The sequence below is a fragment of the Limanda limanda genome, chromosome 19, assembly GCF_963576545.1.
Source record: "Limanda limanda chromosome 19, fLimLim1.1, whole genome shotgun sequence".
Lineage (NCBI taxonomy): Eukaryota > Metazoa > Chordata > Actinopteri > Pleuronectiformes > Pleuronectidae > Limanda > Limanda limanda.
This window is the reverse complement of record NC_083654.1, coordinates 19,740,759-19,760,463: the sequence shown is the minus strand read 5'-3', so window position 1 is coordinate 19,760,463 and position 19,705 is coordinate 19,740,759. Positions and strand designations below refer to the sequence as shown.

Here is a 19,705-nt window from a genome sequence, read left to right as displayed (position 1 = left end):
AAACACAATAACTCAGCAACATGAAGACACAAGACCTTGTTCTCCCTGATCTTTAGGGAAACCTAGCATGGGTAGCCCAATCTACATTATGTGCTCATTGGTCAACTTCCTTTTGCATGGAGACTGGATTTCTTTGGCTTTGAAAAAAATACTATTATGTAATTTGTTCTGTGTCGCTGTCAGAAGTCAGAAGTGTGGCACAGGCTCAACTAAGAAATAACCAGTAGACAAAAATAAAAGAATTTAAAACATGGCATGGAAGTTAAACTAAACCCCTGAAACATTTTTTTACAGACGAAAACCAATATTTGTGGATATTTAACAGAGAAAACATGTGTATTTATGTTTTATCATTAAAATACAGTACATATGAGCACAGCAAGTGGAAAAGAATAAAAGAGATGAACAATAACAAGTTATAAACGTTCACAAACGAGTTCAAATCTCCTGAATGAGTCACAAACACTCGTAGTTGCCCCTGAACTGCAGTGGCACGTCCACCTGCCACCGGAAGTGCCTCTGCGAGCTGCCGCTGCCACCTTTGAGCTGCTGCCTCTCCTCAGCGTTACCCTGTTGCTATGGTGACCTCGTAGTACGGAGAGCGGCGCGGCCCAAATCCCGCACGAAACGCCCACTTCCTCTCAGAAACCGGAAGTGGTATCCTGCTATCAACAACAGCGCGGAGAGGGGGTGTGGGGTGGTGAAACCAGCCTCTCTACTCCCGCAACAATAGAAGGGAATCGAACCATTTCACACACACACACACAATAAACCGCTGGGGACTGGTGACGAGCGGGTTGGCCATGCTGTCGGACGCAGGTCAGTGTTCGATTCCCATTCTCTGCTAATCGCTAAACGTGATCCTCTTCTGTGTTCATGTGCTAACCTCACACACTAACGCCACCTGTGTTGTTGTTGTTGTTTTTTGTTGTTGTGCAGACTACTGCGGGAAGAGGAGGAAGAGGAGCTCCGGGGAGGGGGGGGACAGCCAGACCCCGCGATCCTCCGGGAGACAGAGCAACGTCCGGGTGAAGAGAACCAGCAACCCGCCCCCTGGACAGGTAACCAATCAATCAATCAATCAATCAATCAATCAATAAATCACATTGTATTTATAAAGCCCATATTCACAAATCACAATTTGTCTCATAGGGCTTTAACATTGTGAGACATCCTCTGTCCTTAACCCTCAGCAAGAGTCAGGACAAACTACTGATTGATTGATTGAATATTTATTTAAGCCTCGGAAGACACATTGAGGGATATGACCCTCATTTACAATGGTGCCGAGGGTACAATAAAAAAGTTGATACGTTAAAAGTGAATACATTGAATAAATAGGAATGAAATAAATAGGCATATATATATATATACACAGTAATACAAGGTATAAAACAATTCGTCAATAAATTCGTCAATTCGTCTAAAAACCCTTTTAACAGGGTAAAGAAGGTAGAAATCTCAGAGAGAGACACATGTGAGGATCCCTCTCCCAGGACGGACACAAGTGCAATAGATGTCAAGTGTAGGAAAACACAATTAAGATTTAGATTTTAGCAGCATTGATGAGGGTAAACATTTTGAAGGATAACTTCAATTCTATATTTCAAGCCGTCCTGCTCAAGTAACCACTGAGCAGCAGCCATGTTCCACCTGGCAATCAAAAAGCCTTTATACTCTGACTGACATGTTCAGTATGTGACAGTATTTATTCATATTTATATACCATGCCTGCCTTTATATGTATATTCATATTTTTCAATATCTCCTACTGTACAAATACAGGATAGATCCTCGTGCAGCTTTACTCAAGTGCTTCTCTTTAAGCATAATATTCTGTTTGTAGTGAAAGGTGTAAATTAGGTGCATATTCCATGTATTTTATTTAATATTTGCATGTGTTCTGTTGTATTTTCCTCTGTCTGCTGCTGTAACATATTAACTTCTCTTCCGTGGGATCAATAATCTAATTTGATATGTCAAAAAGGTTTAATTTCATATAAACAAGTCATTACTTAATTTGTCTTTCTAATTTTACCATCATTTTGTGTGCAATCCTGTTTGCATTGTATATATTATTGCGTTTATAATAACACTCTAGTTTGTATTTGTTAATATTGCAGATTTACGTATTTAATACTTTTTTACTTAAGTTTGGTCTCAACACTCTCTTCCAGAGCAAGAGAAAAGCTACAGACACAGAGGAAGAGGACGATCAGTCTGAGAAGAAGTACAGGAAGTGTGAGAAGGCTGGATGCTCGGCCACGTACCCCGTGTGCTTCGCCAGCTCAAACGAGAGGTACCAGGTTTCTTGGTAACGCAGAAGTAAAAAGATTGAACTCAGTCACGTGCTGGTGGAGCTCATTCTGCTGTCTCCTCTCAGATGTGCTAAGAACGGATACACGTCTCGATGGTATCATCTGTCCTGTGGGGAACATTTCTGCAATGAATGCTTCGATCACTACTACAGGAGGTAATGTTGACAGAGAAGAAATATCCTCAGTACAGTACTGAACTGCATCTTGGGAAATAATTTCTCATCATATATCAACATATCATGGTTGTATTAATTCAAGTGTTCCTGTCTGACGAGTATAAGTGAGATATTTGAGTGTTTGGCAACTCGTGAACCTCAGAGCAGGCTCACCTCTTATAAAGATGAAATTTGATTAACACTCTTTTATTTCAGCCACAAAGACGGATATGAGACCTTTGCATCGTGGAAGAAGGTGTGGACGAGCAATGGGAAGAGTGAGCCCAGTCTTAAAGCTTTCATGGCCGATCAGCAGCTGCCGTTCTGGGTACGTGGACGCTGCCATCCTGGCTCCTGTCAAACAGCTGAATGTGGCATCTCTGAGTTCTCCATTCATGTTACATGTTTACATGTTCCTTTCAGGTTCAATGCACCAAACCCGAGTGTAGGAAGTGGCGTCAGCTGACTAAGGAGATCCAGCTCACTCCTTCCTTAGCAGCAACATATCGCTGTGGAATGAAGTTCAACAACATCAAGGTGAACAGGAAACTGAAAAAACAAGGCGTTGACTAAGTGACCTTTTGTTGTTGTAATAACTTTGTTTGCTTGTCTACAGAGTGAAGGCCCGGACCAGTGCTCCCAGCCCGAGGACCTGGTAAGAGCTGGGGATGATCCCAACACGGATCATAGCAAATAAGGAACAGTCTGCAGCCAACATGCTTTATTATACAAAGTCTAAACCAACTGATTATGCATCTATTGTGTGTCATTAAAAGATTATGGATTGATTTTCCTTCCCTTTAACCCCAACCTCTTTTATCCTCTCAGAGAGTAGCGGAGGTGACCGACAGCTGGTGGCATTCGATGCTGATTTTGCCGCCACTGTTTAAAGAAAGTCCAGCCAGCCCCTTCCTCGCCGCCTACTACCCCGACTGTGTGGGAATGAGTCCGTCAGGCTCTCCCAGCAACTTGTCTCTGAACGACCTGCGGGCCGATCACTGCCGAGCTGTACCGCCACAGAGTAAGTCTGTGAGAGCAGGAGAAAGTTAGAGACGTCAGTCCAGAGCATTATGTGGTTAACTCATCATAACTGTATCCTTCAGTTCCAGGTCTGTGTCCATACTTCCAGCCCTTCTATCAGCCTAATGAGTGTGGCAAGGCCCTGTGTGTGCGACCGGACATGATGGAGCTGGATGAGCTTTACGAGTTTCCAGAGTTTTCCCGGGATCCCACCATGTACTTGGCTTTGCGTAACCTCATCCTGGCTTCCTGGCACAAGAACTGCAAGGTACACTGCTGATGTGACGGTCTGTGTTCGTACTGCTGCTCTTTTTATTCATCCCTCATGACTCAGGCTTGGTAGAACAATTAAACTTTATTCTCTGTAATCACAAATGGAACACAATCATTCGGTACTGTGGGAACTGCATCTCCTTAACACGTGATCGTATAGTTTTGCCTTATATACTATAAACAAACATACCTGTAATCACTAATGGAACACAATCATCTATAAAAGAAAAGTTACAAAAAATGCATATTATTAAACACTTAATTAACCATAATCAACTAAAACACTGACAGACAGAAGGGACACAACTTACTCGGTACTGTGGAAACTGCATCTGAGGGAAAAAAGAGGTTGTCTCCCGCTAATCCCCACTAATCCCCGGAAGTTCCTGTTGTGGCCCTTCAAAATAAAATAAACACGGCAAAATAAAAGAAATACCTTAAAAAACAATGACTACAGTTCCAAGTTGAACAGGATTTTAACAATCAACATATTTACCCCGTTACACTGACATCCACCAACACTGATCTATTGAACCAGGAAATACATTCCTTTCTTATGTTTTTCTACCTTTTATAAATATGTATTTGTTCCCTAAAAGTGATTTTAAAACTCCATAAAACAACAAGCAGTTGAGATAATTTATCTTTTTATCTTAAAGGAGATGCTGACCTCTCAGAAATGTGCCCAGCACATCGTTGTCCGGGGGCTGGTGCGTGTGCGCTGCGTGCAGGAGATGGACCGGGTGCTCAACTTTATGACCAGGAAGGGTTTGATCAACACGGGTCTGCTGGCGGTCAAACAGCCGCTCCTCCCCGAAAGCCATCGGGCTGTAAGTGTCGACCGCTTACATCTACATATTTGTGATAAGTTATCTTAATTTAAAAGCTCACAGTCCTCCAACATCTTATTTTTTTTACAGAAGAACGTTATCGTCATCGGTGCCGGAGCCTCAGGACTCGCTGCTGCCCGGCAGCTGCAAAACTTTGGCACTCAGGTTAAAATACTTCACTTTACTTGGATTATTATTTTCACATCTTCACACTGTTGTTTGGTCACAAGGTTACATCCTTTATTTCCTTTGCTTTAACAGGTGATGGTGCTGGAGGCGAGGGAGAGAATCGGAGGTCGAGTGTGGGACGATTCCTCTCTGGGCGTCACTGTGGGCCGAGGAGCACAAATTGTCAATGGTTGTGTAAATAACCCCATTGCCCTGATGTGTGAACAGGTAAGAATGAATGTGCATGGAACCAAAATACTTTGCTGTATTTTGATCATGATCTTTAGTCTATTAACGATTTGTTCCCTCGTCCTTCCTCTGCTGCAGATGGGCATCCAGATGCACAAGCTGAGGGAGCGCTGTGACCTCTTCCAGGAGGGAGGACAGGTTACCGACCCGGCCATCGACAAGCGCATGGACTTCCACTTTAACGCCATCCTGGACGTGGTGTCCGAGTGGAGGAAGGACAAGTCACAGAACCAGGACACACCACTGGGAGGTGCTGAACCGTTTCACCAAACTCCATGTCACTGGAAATTTAGATTAAAACGTTTTATATATTATCAGGAAAGAGTCATTATTGGCCTTCTTGCTGAAATCTGACTTGGGATGTATTTTTTATGTATTAGTATGATTTTATTTCTGCAGAAAAAGTCCAGGAGGTGAAGAAGAACTTTCTGCAGGAGTCTGGGATCCAGTTTAGTGAGTTGGAGGAGAAGGTGCTTCAGTTTCACCTCAGCAACCTGGAGTACGGCTGTGGAAGCATGTTAGACCAGGTCTGGAAAACTCTAAACTTAAAAACGCTGCAACTTTTCTTTCCTGTTTGAGATTCGTTATGAACCGAAAGTTTGGTGATGTATTCTGACGAAGAGGAAGTTCAGGCTGGAAACTGGAAAACCCCTCAGTCTCTTTGAGCTGTCTGCAAGCTGCTCATCTATTAATACGATAAAAACTTTTGTTTTTAGGTATCAGCAAGATCCTGGGATCACAACGAGTGTTTTGCCCAATTCTCAGGAGACCACACTTTACTTAATAAGGGCTACTCCGTCTTACTCCACAAACTGGCCGAGGCCCTGGACGTCCGCACAAAGTGTCCGGTGGGTTTGACTTATTACTGACTTTTTTCTTTCTTTAAACTTACATTTAAAACTTAATTAACCTGTCTTTCATTAACTTGCATTAGAGTATGAAGTTGTGTACTAAATACTGCAGTAAATGTACTTTTTATTTAAATATTAGGTTCAGGCCATTGACTACTCAGGTGACGTTGTCAGAGTTACCTCCTCCAATGGTTCCCAGTGGACGGCACAGAAGGTAAAAACATAAAGACTCTTCAACATGATATTACACAATCTATATTATCCATAGAGACTTAGAGAGTTCCAACTAAGCTTAATCTTTCTATTCTTAATGACTTTATTTCAAATTTATTTTTACTAAACGTTCTTTTCTCTTTTAGGTTCTTGTTACAGTCCCATTGACTTTACTGCAGAAGAATATGATTCAGTTCAACCCTCCACTTCCTGAAAGGAAACTGAAAGCAATCCACAGTCTGGGAGCTGGCATCATAGAAAAGGTGAAATCTGCTTGAGGTGTCTGTTAGTTTCACTCTCCACTGTCTGTGGCTAAATGATAAAACATCTGTATCTCCACCTGCAGATCGCTCTTCAGTTCCCATACAGATTCTGGGACAAAAAAATCCAAGGGGCTGATTACTTTGGTCACATCCCACCGGCTCCTGACAAGAGAGGCATGTTCAGCGTCTTCTACGACATGGATCCACAGGTTTGTTTCTCTCCGTTCACCCACTAGACGAAGACACAAACATCGCCTCACTTCTGTTTGTCTTTTCTATAATGTACAAGTTCTTCTTTCTGTGTTAACCATGAGAGAAAGAGGGCATCTTAGCAAGACACATGAATATACAGGTTTGACCTCCTGTCATGATTACACTGTGATTTAATGCTATGGTTGCGTGCCTGAATGTGTCTGTAGGGAAAGCAGGCTGTCCTCATGTCAGTGATCACTGGGGACGCCGTCCCTGCTGTTCGGGACCTGGAGGACAAGGCGGTGGCTGATGAGTGCATGAAAGTTCTGCGTGAACTTTTCAAGGAACAGGTAATGACATCACATTCTGCGATTACATTTTTGTGTGCGTGTGTGTGGCTGTGTGTGTGTTTTTGATCTCTGTTGTTATTCTCTTCTTGCCAGGACGTCCCGGAGCCGATACACTTCTTTGTCACACATTGGAGCAAAGACATCTGGTCCCAGATGTCCTACAGCTTTGTGAAGACAGGCGGCAGTGGAGAGGCCTATGATATCCTTGCTGAAGACATTCAGGGCAAAGTCTTCTTTGCTGGCGAGGTAATATTATAACAAATATAAAAAGCACGTTATCCATAACAGCAGTGCTCTTCCTGCTATGACAAGTCAATTAACTGTTTGCCGTGAAACAGGTTTTAATGGATTTATTGCCGATGTTACCATCTTTGTTACCAGGCAACCAACAGACACTTCCCTCAGACTGTGACCGGAGCCTACCTCAGTGGGGTCCGAGAGGCCAGCAAGATGGCTGCTATGTAAACTGTCAGCACCAGATCACTCAACAGCACCAGCATGGACACACACACGGGTCGCTCACTGACAAACAGACAGTTACTCAACTCTGACTGTGTTCCCTCAGTCGCTCTACAGGTCGTTTCACCACACTGTCGTCTGTCTGATCAGCGAGACACTGTGAACTCCAGCTCTCCAGGTCCCGGCTCCACATACTGAACACACGATTGATCAGAGTGATTTTCATTTATGTCACAAACCAGCTGTTAAAGGGATTTTAGTCGGCGTCAAGAAGTAAAAAACCATAGTAGCAAAGGAGGTGGACTGTGGGAGATGATCCCCGTGTGGAGAGCAGGATGATCTTCTCTTGAGTTTTACAGTTTGTGTCGTGAGCACTTCTGTGATGAAATGGTTCAAAATGTTCATTTGAAGACATGAGGCTGCATGAAACATTGGTTAACTCTCCGTTTTCTAATCATGAATCCACCTGAATAAGATTTAATCTCCAGAGATCGAGTTTCAAGAGATGATACAGTGATGTTTAAAAACGAAATCTTCGTTGAGAGTTGCCTACCAATGTTTTATACAACTGTAATGGATTCACATTGTTTTGCATGTGATATATGTGTTGGTACAAATGGTTTAGAGAACGGGATGAAAGGTTAGATATTTACTATTAGTCCTTCTGCGATAGCACTTTTATTTATAGCATTGATTTGATTTGAAAAAAAAAAGAAAATGAATAGTTTGTGTCACAGGATAAATTCCTCTTGAGGTTGAGAGTGATCAGAAGACACTAGATCGTCCCCTTACCTTCTCAGGGATTTGATCAGGATTAGGATTTTACCACCTAGAGAAAAATAATAATGTATTTGTACAACTTTTGAATATCATTGTTTAAAAAAGGTCACACAACCAACCAAAGGAGGAAAGTAAATCCTTCCTATTTCTCTTGTGTTAGCTCTTGAATTCAAACTGAACCTTACTTGTTGGGAATCAGCACAGCGGTGTTGACTAATGATGCTTTACATGTAGAGTCAGATCTGTGTGAGAATCTAGAATCATGTCCCGTCTGTCTGACATCACAGTGCTTCAATATTTATCTTGTACGTGTGTAATAAACTGAGCTTTGAACTGCCACCATCAGCTGATCGGTTTTACTCTGGAAGAAGATCCACATCTTCAGAATGATGTTTTCATATTTATGGATTTGCTCTACTCTGTGAAATAGCCTTTAATGTCTTAACTCTCGTCTACACTGCAGAACACTGTGCCTATATTTATTCATCTAATAATTAGCACTTGCATTATACATTATAAATGTATTATACAAGACATTATACATTTAACACTTCACAGTATTTAAATCTCAATTAAAAATGCACAAAGAATCTTTAAAATATGTAAACACAAAACAAGCTTTACTGATCCAGAGTAGTTTGTCTTTCTGACTTTTTAGTATAATTATTGCATTCTTATAATTTTGTTATATTTACTTTTTCAATTTTGGGGGTTTGTATTGTCCAGTTTTTGATTCAAGTTTCATAATAAGACAGGATTATATTTCCCTCTAGATTTGTTGCCAGGAAGTCCGTGAGCCAATGACGGAACGACACGTCATCAACACTCGCCCGAGCGTCTTCCTCCAACGCGGGCACGGAAGAAAACAAACGCAACGCGAACTGGGAAGGAAAGAACAGCTCGTACTGGAGGAACTGGTTTTTAAATCCCTGACTCTTAATGCTGTGACCTTGGTGTGACGGAGCAGAACATCTGGAGGAGACGCGAGCACCTGACCACAGCTGGATTAGTGAAGCTAACGAGCAGCGGAAGCTAACAGAAGCCAGTTGGCGCCTTTTGGATGAAGAGGACATCAGAGAAGAAGAACAGTGATTAACAACATGGACGTTAGATCACGTGACCCGCCCAGCACCGAGCCACACGACGCTGCAGGTAAACAGAGGAACCGGAATGTGTGTTCTGTGAAACATCTGCACAGAGGGGCCAGATGTGCGCGAACGGAACTAAGTTGGGGGCAAACAAAGATGGAGGAAGTTCACACGGATCAAATCCAAACAAGAGCATGGTTTCGTTTTAAATTCAAACATCGGTATCAAATGTGGTAGTTTGAGGAAACCATGAAAGTTTTGTTATGGACGTTTGGTTTTATTTCCACACAATACAACAAGTATAATGGAAATTGAATATTCTTTATGTTTTTTTAACCGGAAATTAGTCTCAAAGTTGGCATCCTTTTCATTATATTTCATTATATTACTCATAACTTGCTCATTTTGAATATATATATTATAAATCCATAAGAGGTGACACAGATATTTCACCCCACTCTTGGTCAGTGGGACACCCCCCCCTGTCATGTGGTAGTTTGAGGAAACCATGAAAGTTTTGTTATGTTATGTTAGGTATAATGGAAATTGAATATTCTTTATGTTTTTTTAAACGGAAATTAGTCTCAAAGTTGGCATCCTTTTCACTATATTACTCATAACTTTCTCATTTTGAATATATATATTATAAATCCATAAGAGGTGACACAGATATTTCACCCCACTCTTGGTCTGTATGTCAAGTTTTAGAAGATTTTTACTGTTGAATGTTTTTTTTTTTTTTAAACTGAAGTTTTTATTAAACTTTTCTTAGGCAATGGCAAATCAAACATGTTTCTTTATACAGGAACAAGTAGTATATGGTTGAGAATTGACTCTAATAACAGACTTTGCACATATTTGTCTCAAAAATAGGCATCTATTACAAAACAGAGTACAAAATGATATCCACTCATACCTTCATTGCATACCTGCACACCCCACCATACATGATATAGCATACATCATATAGACATGTTGCTGGGGTATACAGTATTACAGGATCCCACTTGGGAGAAACACAGCAAAACAAAAAAAACAGAGTCCTAGTGGGGATCATTATTCACCTTTATGTAATTCCAAAACCTGTACTGTTGAATGTTTGAGAAAAGTTCATCATATCACTCATAACTTGTTCATAGTAAATATTATGCAGATATTTTAACCCACTCTTGTTCATGGTCAATAACAATACTTGACTCTGAGTACTGGAGAACATTTACTGGAAACTACAGTAAATTAAGGATGTGTAAACAAAAAATCTATTAATTTTAATATTAATATTTAAATTTTAACTCATTCATCTCATTGTATCTCTGGCCGATAACAGGAAGGGACAGCCCCAGCTCTGAGGACTTTGTGCCTCTTTCCAAACTCCTGAAAAGCACTAACCGTGAGGAGAAACAGTCGAGCCGATCATAAGTAAAATATGTATTCTAGCAAAAGCAAAAGGTGCTAAATCTGTGTGTTTGAATCTTCTCCCGTTGCAGCTTCTGATCACTCCTCCGACGATGAGCCGCTCATCAAGAAGAAAACAAAACTGGCGGCTAAAAAACCTGTGAAAAAAGCATACGCATCCAGATCTAAAAGCACAAAAAAGAAAGCAGGTGAGCACATCACCGCACGCGTGTATTATTAACTCGACTGATCCGTGTCTGGAGCGAATCGCCTTCATGTTCTGCTCTTGCTCTTCTTTCAGATCCGGAGCCGAACGACAGCTCTGACAACGAGCCTCTCGTTAAAATCGCCAAAACTGCAAAGAAGCCTTTCTCAGCGCCTCCTAAGAAATCTGTTGATGCAGAGAAGAAAGGTCGGCATACTTTGGAAGTGATAAGAAGTCAACACTCCCCCTGCGGCAAACATAAACAAAAAAGTGTCTTTCTTGAAATGTTACTGCGCTGCTACATTTAATTTCATTCATTTAAAAAAATAGACAGTTTAGAAAGATGTAATTTAAGCAGCAACAGGATGTTTACATATTAACATTTGTTTTACAGCCTCCTCTGCTCTTATGGCATCAATTGGCTTCATTTTCAGTTGCTTAGATGAGCCCGTGTTTGCTCAAGGACGAGTTTAACAGCAAGGCTGCAATGTTGTTGCCAGTTTTGAATGTTTCTTCAAACCCTCCCCTGCATGTGAGGCCACTTGAAGCACAATGTTTTAAACCTGAGGTAGTGTGACCTTTTGAAAGAAGTGGTCTGTTTGTATCTTCTCTCGGATCCCTCCTCAGATGACGAGCCGCTGATCAAGATGAAAACAAAGAAGCCAGAGAAAAAAGAAAACACATCAACCAGATCCTCCCGATCTAATGGCACAAAAAAGATTGCAGGTAATTAACTCAACACACGTCTTTTTTTCAAATATAATGCTGATGTTATCGATCGATCTGGAGTGAAAAGCTCCGACAAACAGACTCTCAGAAAGATCGACAAAACGGCAACGAAGCCTTTCTCAGTGCCTCCATGAAGTGGATGTGAAGTGAATACACCCTCTGCAAAATAGAAAGTTAAGAAAGAGGTAACTCTGGCATGTGCAGAAGTTTTGGTAGTCTAGAAAGTCGGTACTCAGTGACCCTCAGTGACCCCCACAGTTTGTGGAGCAGCTGAGACTCTTCCTAGTCTTGATTCATTTTCCTTATTAAAAGGTCCAGTGTGTAAGATTTAGGTCAAAGGGATCTATTGGCAGGAATTGAATATAAAATAATCCTAGTGATGTTTTCACTAGTGATGTTTCATCTAAATTGTACGAATTGAAGTACAATATGTTCAACCTGATGTATTTTGACCTTTTGCAAGAAGAATGTGGCAAACGTGTCTGTTGGTATCGTCTCCTGTTGCAGCGTCCGATCACTCCTCAGATGACGAGCAGCTGATCAAGATGAAAACAAAGTTTGCATCTGCTAAGAAATCAGGGAAAAAGGAAAACGCATCACCCAGGTCTGACGACCCAAACAGCAACAATACAGGTAGTTACATCACCACGTCATCAGCACTTTCTGGTTTCTGATTGTTTTTGTTTCTTTGCTGTGTGTAACTGTTTTTCCCATTTGAACACAGACGACGGCTCTGACGATGAACCGGTGACTAAAATCGCCAAAGTGTCTTCGAAAGCTGCAAAGAAGCCTCCAAAAAGATCTGTTAAAACAAAGAAGAAAGGTACGTTTGTTGTCTCTACATCAACCAGCAGCACCAACACAACGCTGCTGTTCCCTCTCACACTTGATTCTATGTTATGACACAGAAGCAGCATCCGCGGACGATGATAGTTTGGATGATGAGCCTCGGAGTGAAACTGCCAAGACATCTGACGATGAACCGGTGACTAAAATCGCCAAAGTTACTTCGAAAGCTGCAAAGAAGCCTCCAAAAAGATCTGTTAAAACAAAGAAGAAAGGTACGTTCGTTGTCTCTACATCAACCAGCAGCACCAACACAACGCTGCCGTTCCCTCTCACATAGGGATGTCACGAGAACCGATACCTACGATACCTTTCGATACTAACATAACAAAACGATGCCGATGCCCAAGTTTTTGAAGTACCGTAGGCACCGTCAGCTTCGATGCCAGCAGCTGTTAGCAACTTAGCATTAGCATCGGTGCTGCGCCAGTCGACGTTTACATTCTGAAAACCAAGACGGCAACTGCGGCTGCAGCGTTCGCCCCACCTCGACTTGTTTATTAAAAAGGCAGAGTCGTGTATGGAAGTATTTTGCGTTTGACGCCGGGTTTACACCGGACACGGAAGCAACGCCGCCGCTCCGCGCTAATCCTTAGCGCGCCGGCACATGGTTGTTTACAACGGAAGCTGAAGCGGCGCATGGGAGTGGATGGGAGCCAGCTGTTATTTTAGGCTTGGTGCTGCGCTTACGAGTCGCTTTGGCGTCGCTTCAGCGTCCGGTGTAAACCCGGCGTGAGGCAGATGTATCATTTAATGCATAACGTGTCTCACAACAAAGCGTCACTCACATGCGACCGCAACTACCGTATAACCCTCAGTATATGCGCAGCGCAAGCACATTGAATTACCGTATATGACATTAACAACATCCAAATAATGCACTTTTTTTTTACCGTGGTATCGAAATTGGCATCGAGAATCGTGTTATTTTACTGGTATTGGCACCGACTACTGAATTTTTGGTATTGTGACACCCCTACTCTCACAGAGACTTGAACCCTTGATTCTATGTTATCACACAGAAGCAGCATCCGCGGACGATGATAGTTTGGATGATGAGCCTCGGAGTGAAACTGCCAAGACATCTGACGATGAACCGGTGACTAAAATCGTCAAAGTGTCTTTGAAAGCTGCAAAGAAGCCTCCAAAAAGATCTGTTAAAACAAAGAAGAAAGGTACGTTCGTTGTCTCTACATCAACCAGCAGCACCAACACAACGCTGCCGTTCCCTCTCACAGAGACTTGAACCCTTGATTCTATGTTATGACACAGAAGCAGCATCCGCGGACGATGATAGTTTGGATGATGAGCCTCGGAGTGAAACTGCCAAGACATCTGACGATGAACCTGTGACTAAAATCGCCAAAGTGTCTTTGAAAGCTGCAAAGAAGCCTCCAAAAAGATCTGTTAAAACAGAGAAGAAAGGTACGTTTGTTGTCTCTACATCAACCTGCAGCACCAACACAACGCTGCTGTTCCCTCTCACACTTGATTCTATGTTATGACACAGAAGCAGCATCCGCGGACGATGATAGTTTGGATGATGAGCCTCGGAGTGAAACTGCCAAGACACTTAAATCCAGACGTCAGCCAAAAAGATCGCCCAGAAAAAGAAGCCTGGTCATGAAATCCCAAAGGACGGCAGCGAGGAAATTTGGTGGGTGTGAAATGTAGAAATCAAAAAATGTCTAAAAAGGCTTTCTCTGAGATGATCGGGACAAAAACTGTATTTTGTTTTATTCCAGTAAAATATGCAGAGGCATCCAGCGGCAGCTCAGAGGATGTTCCACTGGCAGCAATAACAAGGAAGACGACAAAGGCTGCATCGGCCAGCGACAAGAAACCTCAATCAAAAGAGGCAGACGAATCACCAGAAGGTGAACAGCACTTTATTAGACTGACCAGAAGTAAATAATTCTACTTAATTACGTGTTGTTCAGCTGCTTAACTCTTGGTTTTCATCCTCAGACAGCAGCTCTGACGACGATGACGAGCCCTTGGTGAAACTTAAAGCCACTAAGAAGAAACCAGTGAAGAAAAACACAAAGAGGACAACTGCATCGCGAGGTGCTGCCTCCAAAAAGAGACAAGGTACCATGGCAGCATTTATAACGAGATGAGAACAGAGGATTTTGCCGCCAATACATTCGATTGAATCCTCAATACTGTGACTGTTGTTTGGCAGAACCAGCGAATGAAGGCTCAGACGACGAACCCTTGATGAGCCTCGTGAAGAAGAACCACACAGACGAAGAGAGGAAAACCAAAACAAAATCTAAGACCCAGAGGAACACAAAGAAGCGTGTATCAGGTGAGGACTGGTGAAGGTGACACGAGTCGACCAGAAGATCACGACAGTCATAGTTAGAAGTTAAAGAGGTTTCTGCTCTGTTTGTTTTCTTCAGGGTCATCAAGTGACGGTTCTGACGACGACACAATCACAGCAGCTAAACACCCTGAGGTGACCAAACTCCTGAAAGTAATACTGGAGAGGTGTGACGTGGACGACGCCGGACCAACAGGAAGCTCCAACCAAACCACAACAGGTACCGAGTACAGAACTAAAGCCGTTATTGATGCTGCGATTGAAATCTCAAACTAAAAAGTGACATTCTTCTTCATCTCCAAAGCAGAAACAGTGGCCGCTGAAGGGAGTCCTTCAAAGGAAGAATCCGAGGGTTCAAAGGACGATGCGGAGGGTTCAAAGGAAGAATCAGGAGAAGAATAAGCAGCAGATGTTACATTGTGGAAGAAAAGGCACATCGGCACCCTTCAGTTTCTGGTTTGGGAAGTTGGTACCAATTAGTTTAAGGAATTTACCAAAAGGTTCTAAATCCCAAGATTAATCCCCTAAACATCACAGTTAATGTTTATACAGTATGAAGTTAGTGTTTATACAGTATGAAGTTGATGTATGTTTTATATGAATATATACATGTTTATTTAAGTCATTTTACTCCAGTTTTTAGGTGTGGGACCAGGTTCCTGAAGGATGAAATGCACAGTCTTTAATGGTGTTTTACTATTCGTCTTTTTATTTGCATTGACTGTTTCCTCTGGTTTTAACACTTGTTGATGTTCGGTATATTTTTGTTTTCTTATTACGTGTACACTCGGCATGAGGCAGTGGAAATCTGTAACGATGGATTAAACTGCTCAGATGAATCCGTCTCCGTGTCTGTTGTCTTTCAACACACTTTAATTATTATTATTCATCTCTGTCATCTTCATTGTACGGTCAATTATGTTTTTGGTTTCAAATCACATGAATTTGTTAAAATAGTAAATGTTGATCACTGTTCTTGCTGCTTTCTGTTGCCACATGGGAATAAATATTCACACAAACCAAAAGCTGCTCTGAACTGCCACCATCAGCTGATCGGTTTTACTCTGGAAGAAGATCCACATCTTCAAATTAATGTTTTCATATTTAGGGATTGAAGAAGTCGCCCTATTCTGTGTAATAGACTTTAATGTCTTAACTCTCGTCTACACTGCATAATACTGTGCCAACTGCAGATATAAGTATTCATCTAACAATTAGCACTTACATTGAACATTATATATATATATTATACAAGACATACATTTACAACTTTTCACAGTGTTTAGATCTCAATTAAAAATGCACAAAGAATCTTTAAAATATGTAAACACAAAACAAGCTTTACTGATCCAGAGAAGTTTGTCTTTCTGACTTTTAATCAGAATTAGAATTTATTTTTGCATTCTTATAATTTTGTTATACTTACTTTTTCAATTTTGGGAATTTGTATTGGCCAGTTTTTGATTATAAACAGTTTCAGAATAAAACAGGATTATATTTCCCTCTAGATTTGTTGCTAGGAAGTCAGTGAACCAATGACGGAACGACACGTCATCAACACTCGCCCGAGCGCCTTCCTCCAACGCGGGGACGGAAGAAAACAAACCCATAACGAACTGTGCAGGAAAGAACAGCTCGTACTGGAGGAACTGGTTTCTAAAGCCCTGACTCTTAATGCTGTGACCGTGGTGTGACGGAGCAGAACATCTGGAGGAGACAACAGCTGGATAGTGAAGCTTACTTAGAAATGTCCTTATTTTTCAAAGAAAATCACTGTTTCTTTCAATGAAGATAACATTAAATTAATCAGAAATACACTCTATACATTTTAATGTGGTGAATCACTATTCAAGGGTGGAAACGTCTAGTTTTTAATGAAATATCTACATAGGTGTATAGAGGCCCATTTCCAGCAACTATCACTCCAGTGTTCTAATGGTTAATTGTGTTTGCTAATCGCCTTAGAAGACTAATGGATCATTAGAAAACCCTTGTGCAATTATGTTAGCACAGCTCAAAACTGTTTATCTGGTGAGAGAAGATATAAAACTTCCTTTGAGCTAGTTGAGTATCTGGAGCATCACATGTGGGTGTTCGATTACTCTCTCAAAATGGCCAGAAAAGGAGAACTTTCATGTGAAACTCGCCAGTCTATTCTCGTTCTTAGAAATGAAGGCTGTTCCATGCGAGTAATTGCGAAGAAACTGAAAATGTCCTACAGCGGTGTGTACTACTCCCTTCAGAGAACAGCACAAACGGGTTCTAACCAGAGTAGAAAGAGAAGTGGGAGGCCCCGGTGCACGACTCAGCAAGAAGACAAGTATATTAGAGTCTCTGGTTTGAGTGATAGACGCCTCACAGGTCCTCAACTGGCAGCTTCTTTAAATGGTTCCCGCAAAACGCCAGTGTCAACGTCTACAGTGAAGAGGCGCCTCCGGGAGGCTGGCCTTCTGGGTGAGACTGATATATCAGCAGTGGTGTATAAAGTACTTGAAAGCCATACTTGAGTAAAAGTACAGATATCTGACCTGACAGTGACTTCGGTAAATGTAAAAGTCACCCGTCAGAAAATGAATTGAGTAAAAGTCTTAAAGTAGCTCATATTAAAAGTACTTAAGTATCAAAAGTATCTGGTGTTGAAATGTACTTAAGTATCAAAAGTAAAAGTACAAGTACCAAAATTAAAAATGCAAAGTGCTTTTTATAGTAGTCCTATACAGACACAAAACAACCCAAAATGTTTCTCCTTAAGATTTATCTCAACTGACTGAAAAATTATAACAACAATATGAATATAATGTATAATTTTACAAATTTTGAACCCTAGAAGGAAGAGAGAGAGAGAGAGAGAGAGAGCCTCCGCTGCTCAAGTAACAAGCCAGTTTGAGAATATAATAAGTAGAAAGTACACATATTTTTGTTCAAATGTAACAAGTAAAGGTAAAAAGTCGTCAGGAAAAGAAATACTCAAGTAAAGTACAGATATGTGAAAAATCTACTTAAGTACAGAAACAAAGTATTTCTACTTCGTTACTTCCCACTACTGTATATCAGCCCACTCTTGTTCAACGTGACCCCCCCCCCGTCTGTATGTCAAGTTTCAGAAGATTTTACTTTTGAATGTTTAAGGAAAGCAAAAGGTGCTAAATCTGTGTGTTTGAATCTTCTCCCGTTGCAGCTTCTGATCACTCCTCCGACGATGAGCCGCTCATCAAGAAGAAAACAAACCTGGCGGCTAAAAAACCTGTGGAAAAAGCAAAGGCATCCAGATCTAAAAGCACAAAAAATAAAGCAGGTGAAAAACATCACCACATGCTTGTATTAATAACTCGACTGATCCGTGTCTGGAGCGAATCGCCTTCATGTTCTGCTCTTGCTCCTCTTTCAGATCTGGAGCCTCTCGTTAAAATCGCCAAAACTGCAAAGAAGCCTTTCTCAGCTCCTTCTAAAAAATCTGTTGATATAGAGAAGAGAGGTCAGCATACTTTGGAAGTGATAAGAACTCGACACTCCCCCTGCTGCAAACATGAAAAAAAAGTGTCTTTCTTGAAATGTTATTGCACTGCTACATTTTATTTCATTCCCTTAAAACAATAGACATGTTAGAAAGATGTAATTAAAGCAGCAACAGGAATTTTTAAATGTTGACATTTGTTTTACAGCCTCCTCTGCTCTTATGGCATCAATTGGCTTCATTTTCAGTTGCTTAGATGAGCCCGAGTTTGCTCAAGGACGAGTTTAACAGCAAGGCTGCAATGCTATAGCCAGTTTTGAATGTTTCTTCACACCCTCCCCTGCATGTGAGTCCTCTTGAAGCACCATGAACCTGAGGTAGCGTGACTTTTTGAAACAAGTTGTCTGTTTGTATCGTCTCCTGTCGCAGCTTCGGATCCCTCCTCAGATGACGAGCCGCTGATCAAGATGAAAACAAAGAAACCAGAGAAAAAAGAAAACATTTGTGGGATGGATTATACTCCCAAAAGGGCCAGAAAAGGAGAACTTTCATGTGAAACTCGCCAGTCTATTCTTGTTCTTAGAAATGAAGGCTGTTCCATGCGAGCAATTGCGAAGAAACTGAAAATGTCCTACAGCGGTGTGTACTACTCCCTTCAGAGAACAGCACAGACGGGCTCTAACCAGAGTAGAAAGAGAAGTGGGAGGCCCCGGTGCACGACTCAGCAAGAAGACAAGTATATTAGAGTCTCTAGTTTGAGTGATAGACGCCTCACAGGTCCTCAACTGGCAGCTTCTTTAAATGGTTCCCGCAAAACGCCAGTGTCAACGTCTACAGTGAAGAGGCGCCTCCGGGAGGCTGGCCTTCTAGGTGAGACCGATATTTCATACGCAGTCATAGTTGGAAGTTAAAGATGTATCTGCTCTGTTGGCTCACACCTTTTGTTTTCTTCAGGGTCATCAAGTGACGGTTCTGACGACGACACAATCACGGCAGCTAAACACCCTCAGGTGAGCAAACTCCTGAAAGTAAGACTGGAGAGGTGTGACGGTGACGAAGCCGGATTTAAGTTTATTTAAGTCAGTTTTTAGGTTTGGGACCAGGTTCCTGAAGGATGAAATGCACAGTCTTTAATGGTGTTTTACTATTCGTGCCTTTTTATTTGCATTTACTGTTTCCTCTGGTTTTCACGCTTGTTGATGTTCGATATATTTTTGCTTTCATATTACGTGTACACTCGGCATGAGGCAGTGGAAATCTGTAACGATGGATTAAACTGCTCAGATGAATCCGTCTCCTATAGCTTGTCTATCCACACACTTTAATGATTATTCTTATTGTGAATTTACTCATTATCATCACGTTTTTGGTTTCAAATCACATGAATTTGTTAAATAGTAAAGGTTGATCATTGTTCTTGCTGCTTTCTGTTGCCACATGGGAATAAATATTCACATAAACCAAGAGACACTGAATCCATTAAAGTTGTGTCTTTGTTGATAGTAATGCAAAGCGAAATCTCATGAAGGTATTAAACTGCA

General features: G+C 41.5%; 2 protein-coding genes across 4 annotated transcripts; both read left to right on the top strand.

The window, feature by feature from the left end:
• The first annotated feature begins 675 nt into the window (after nucleotides 1-675).
• Nucleotides 676-8,460, top strand: LOC133025707 (lysine-specific histone demethylase 2). The gene is made up of 21 exons (XM_061092438.1): nucleotides 676-819; nucleotides 940-1,061; nucleotides 2,178-2,299; nucleotides 2,384-2,473; nucleotides 2,690-2,801; nucleotides 2,897-3,010; nucleotides 3,090-3,128; nucleotides 3,302-3,494; nucleotides 3,577-3,761; nucleotides 4,426-4,596; nucleotides 4,687-4,761; nucleotides 4,858-4,992; nucleotides 5,092-5,263; nucleotides 5,413-5,540; nucleotides 5,730-5,861; nucleotides 6,004-6,078; nucleotides 6,224-6,340; nucleotides 6,424-6,549; nucleotides 6,760-6,882; nucleotides 6,976-7,128; nucleotides 7,264-8,460. Exons 1-21 carry the CDS (start codon nucleotides 804-806, stop codon nucleotides 7,345-7,347), a joined length of 2,484 nt encoding a protein of 827 aa, XP_060948421.1. The 5' UTR covers nucleotides 676-803; the 3' UTR covers nucleotides 7,348-8,460.
• A 502-nt stretch (nucleotides 8,461-8,962) lies between these two features.
• Nucleotides 8,963-15,549, top strand: LOC133025866 (nucleolar protein dao-5-like). 3 transcript variants are annotated; one of them, XM_061092650.1, is made up of 16 exons: nucleotides 8,963-9,273; nucleotides 10,537-10,599; nucleotides 10,697-10,813; nucleotides 10,906-11,016; nucleotides 11,437-11,535; nucleotides 12,046-12,171; nucleotides 12,263-12,361; nucleotides 12,447-12,599; nucleotides 13,407-13,559; nucleotides 13,657-13,809; nucleotides 13,895-14,041; nucleotides 14,130-14,261; nucleotides 14,353-14,475; nucleotides 14,570-14,695; nucleotides 14,790-14,930; nucleotides 15,018-15,549. In XM_061092650.1, exons 1-16 carry the CDS (start codon nucleotides 9,222-9,224, stop codon nucleotides 15,110-15,112), a joined length of 1,890 nt encoding a protein of 629 aa, XP_060948633.1. In that variant the 5' UTR covers nucleotides 8,963-9,221; the 3' UTR covers nucleotides 15,113-15,549. The 3 variants fall into 3 exon arrangements, with proteins under 3 accessions (XP_060948633.1, XP_060948631.1, XP_060948634.1); XM_061092648.1 differs by having other exon boundaries at nucleotides 15,015-15,549; XM_061092651.1 differs by lacking the exon at nucleotides 10,537-10,599 and having other exon boundaries at nucleotides 15,015-15,549.
• The last annotated feature ends 4,156 nt before the right edge of the window (nucleotides 15,550-19,705 follow it).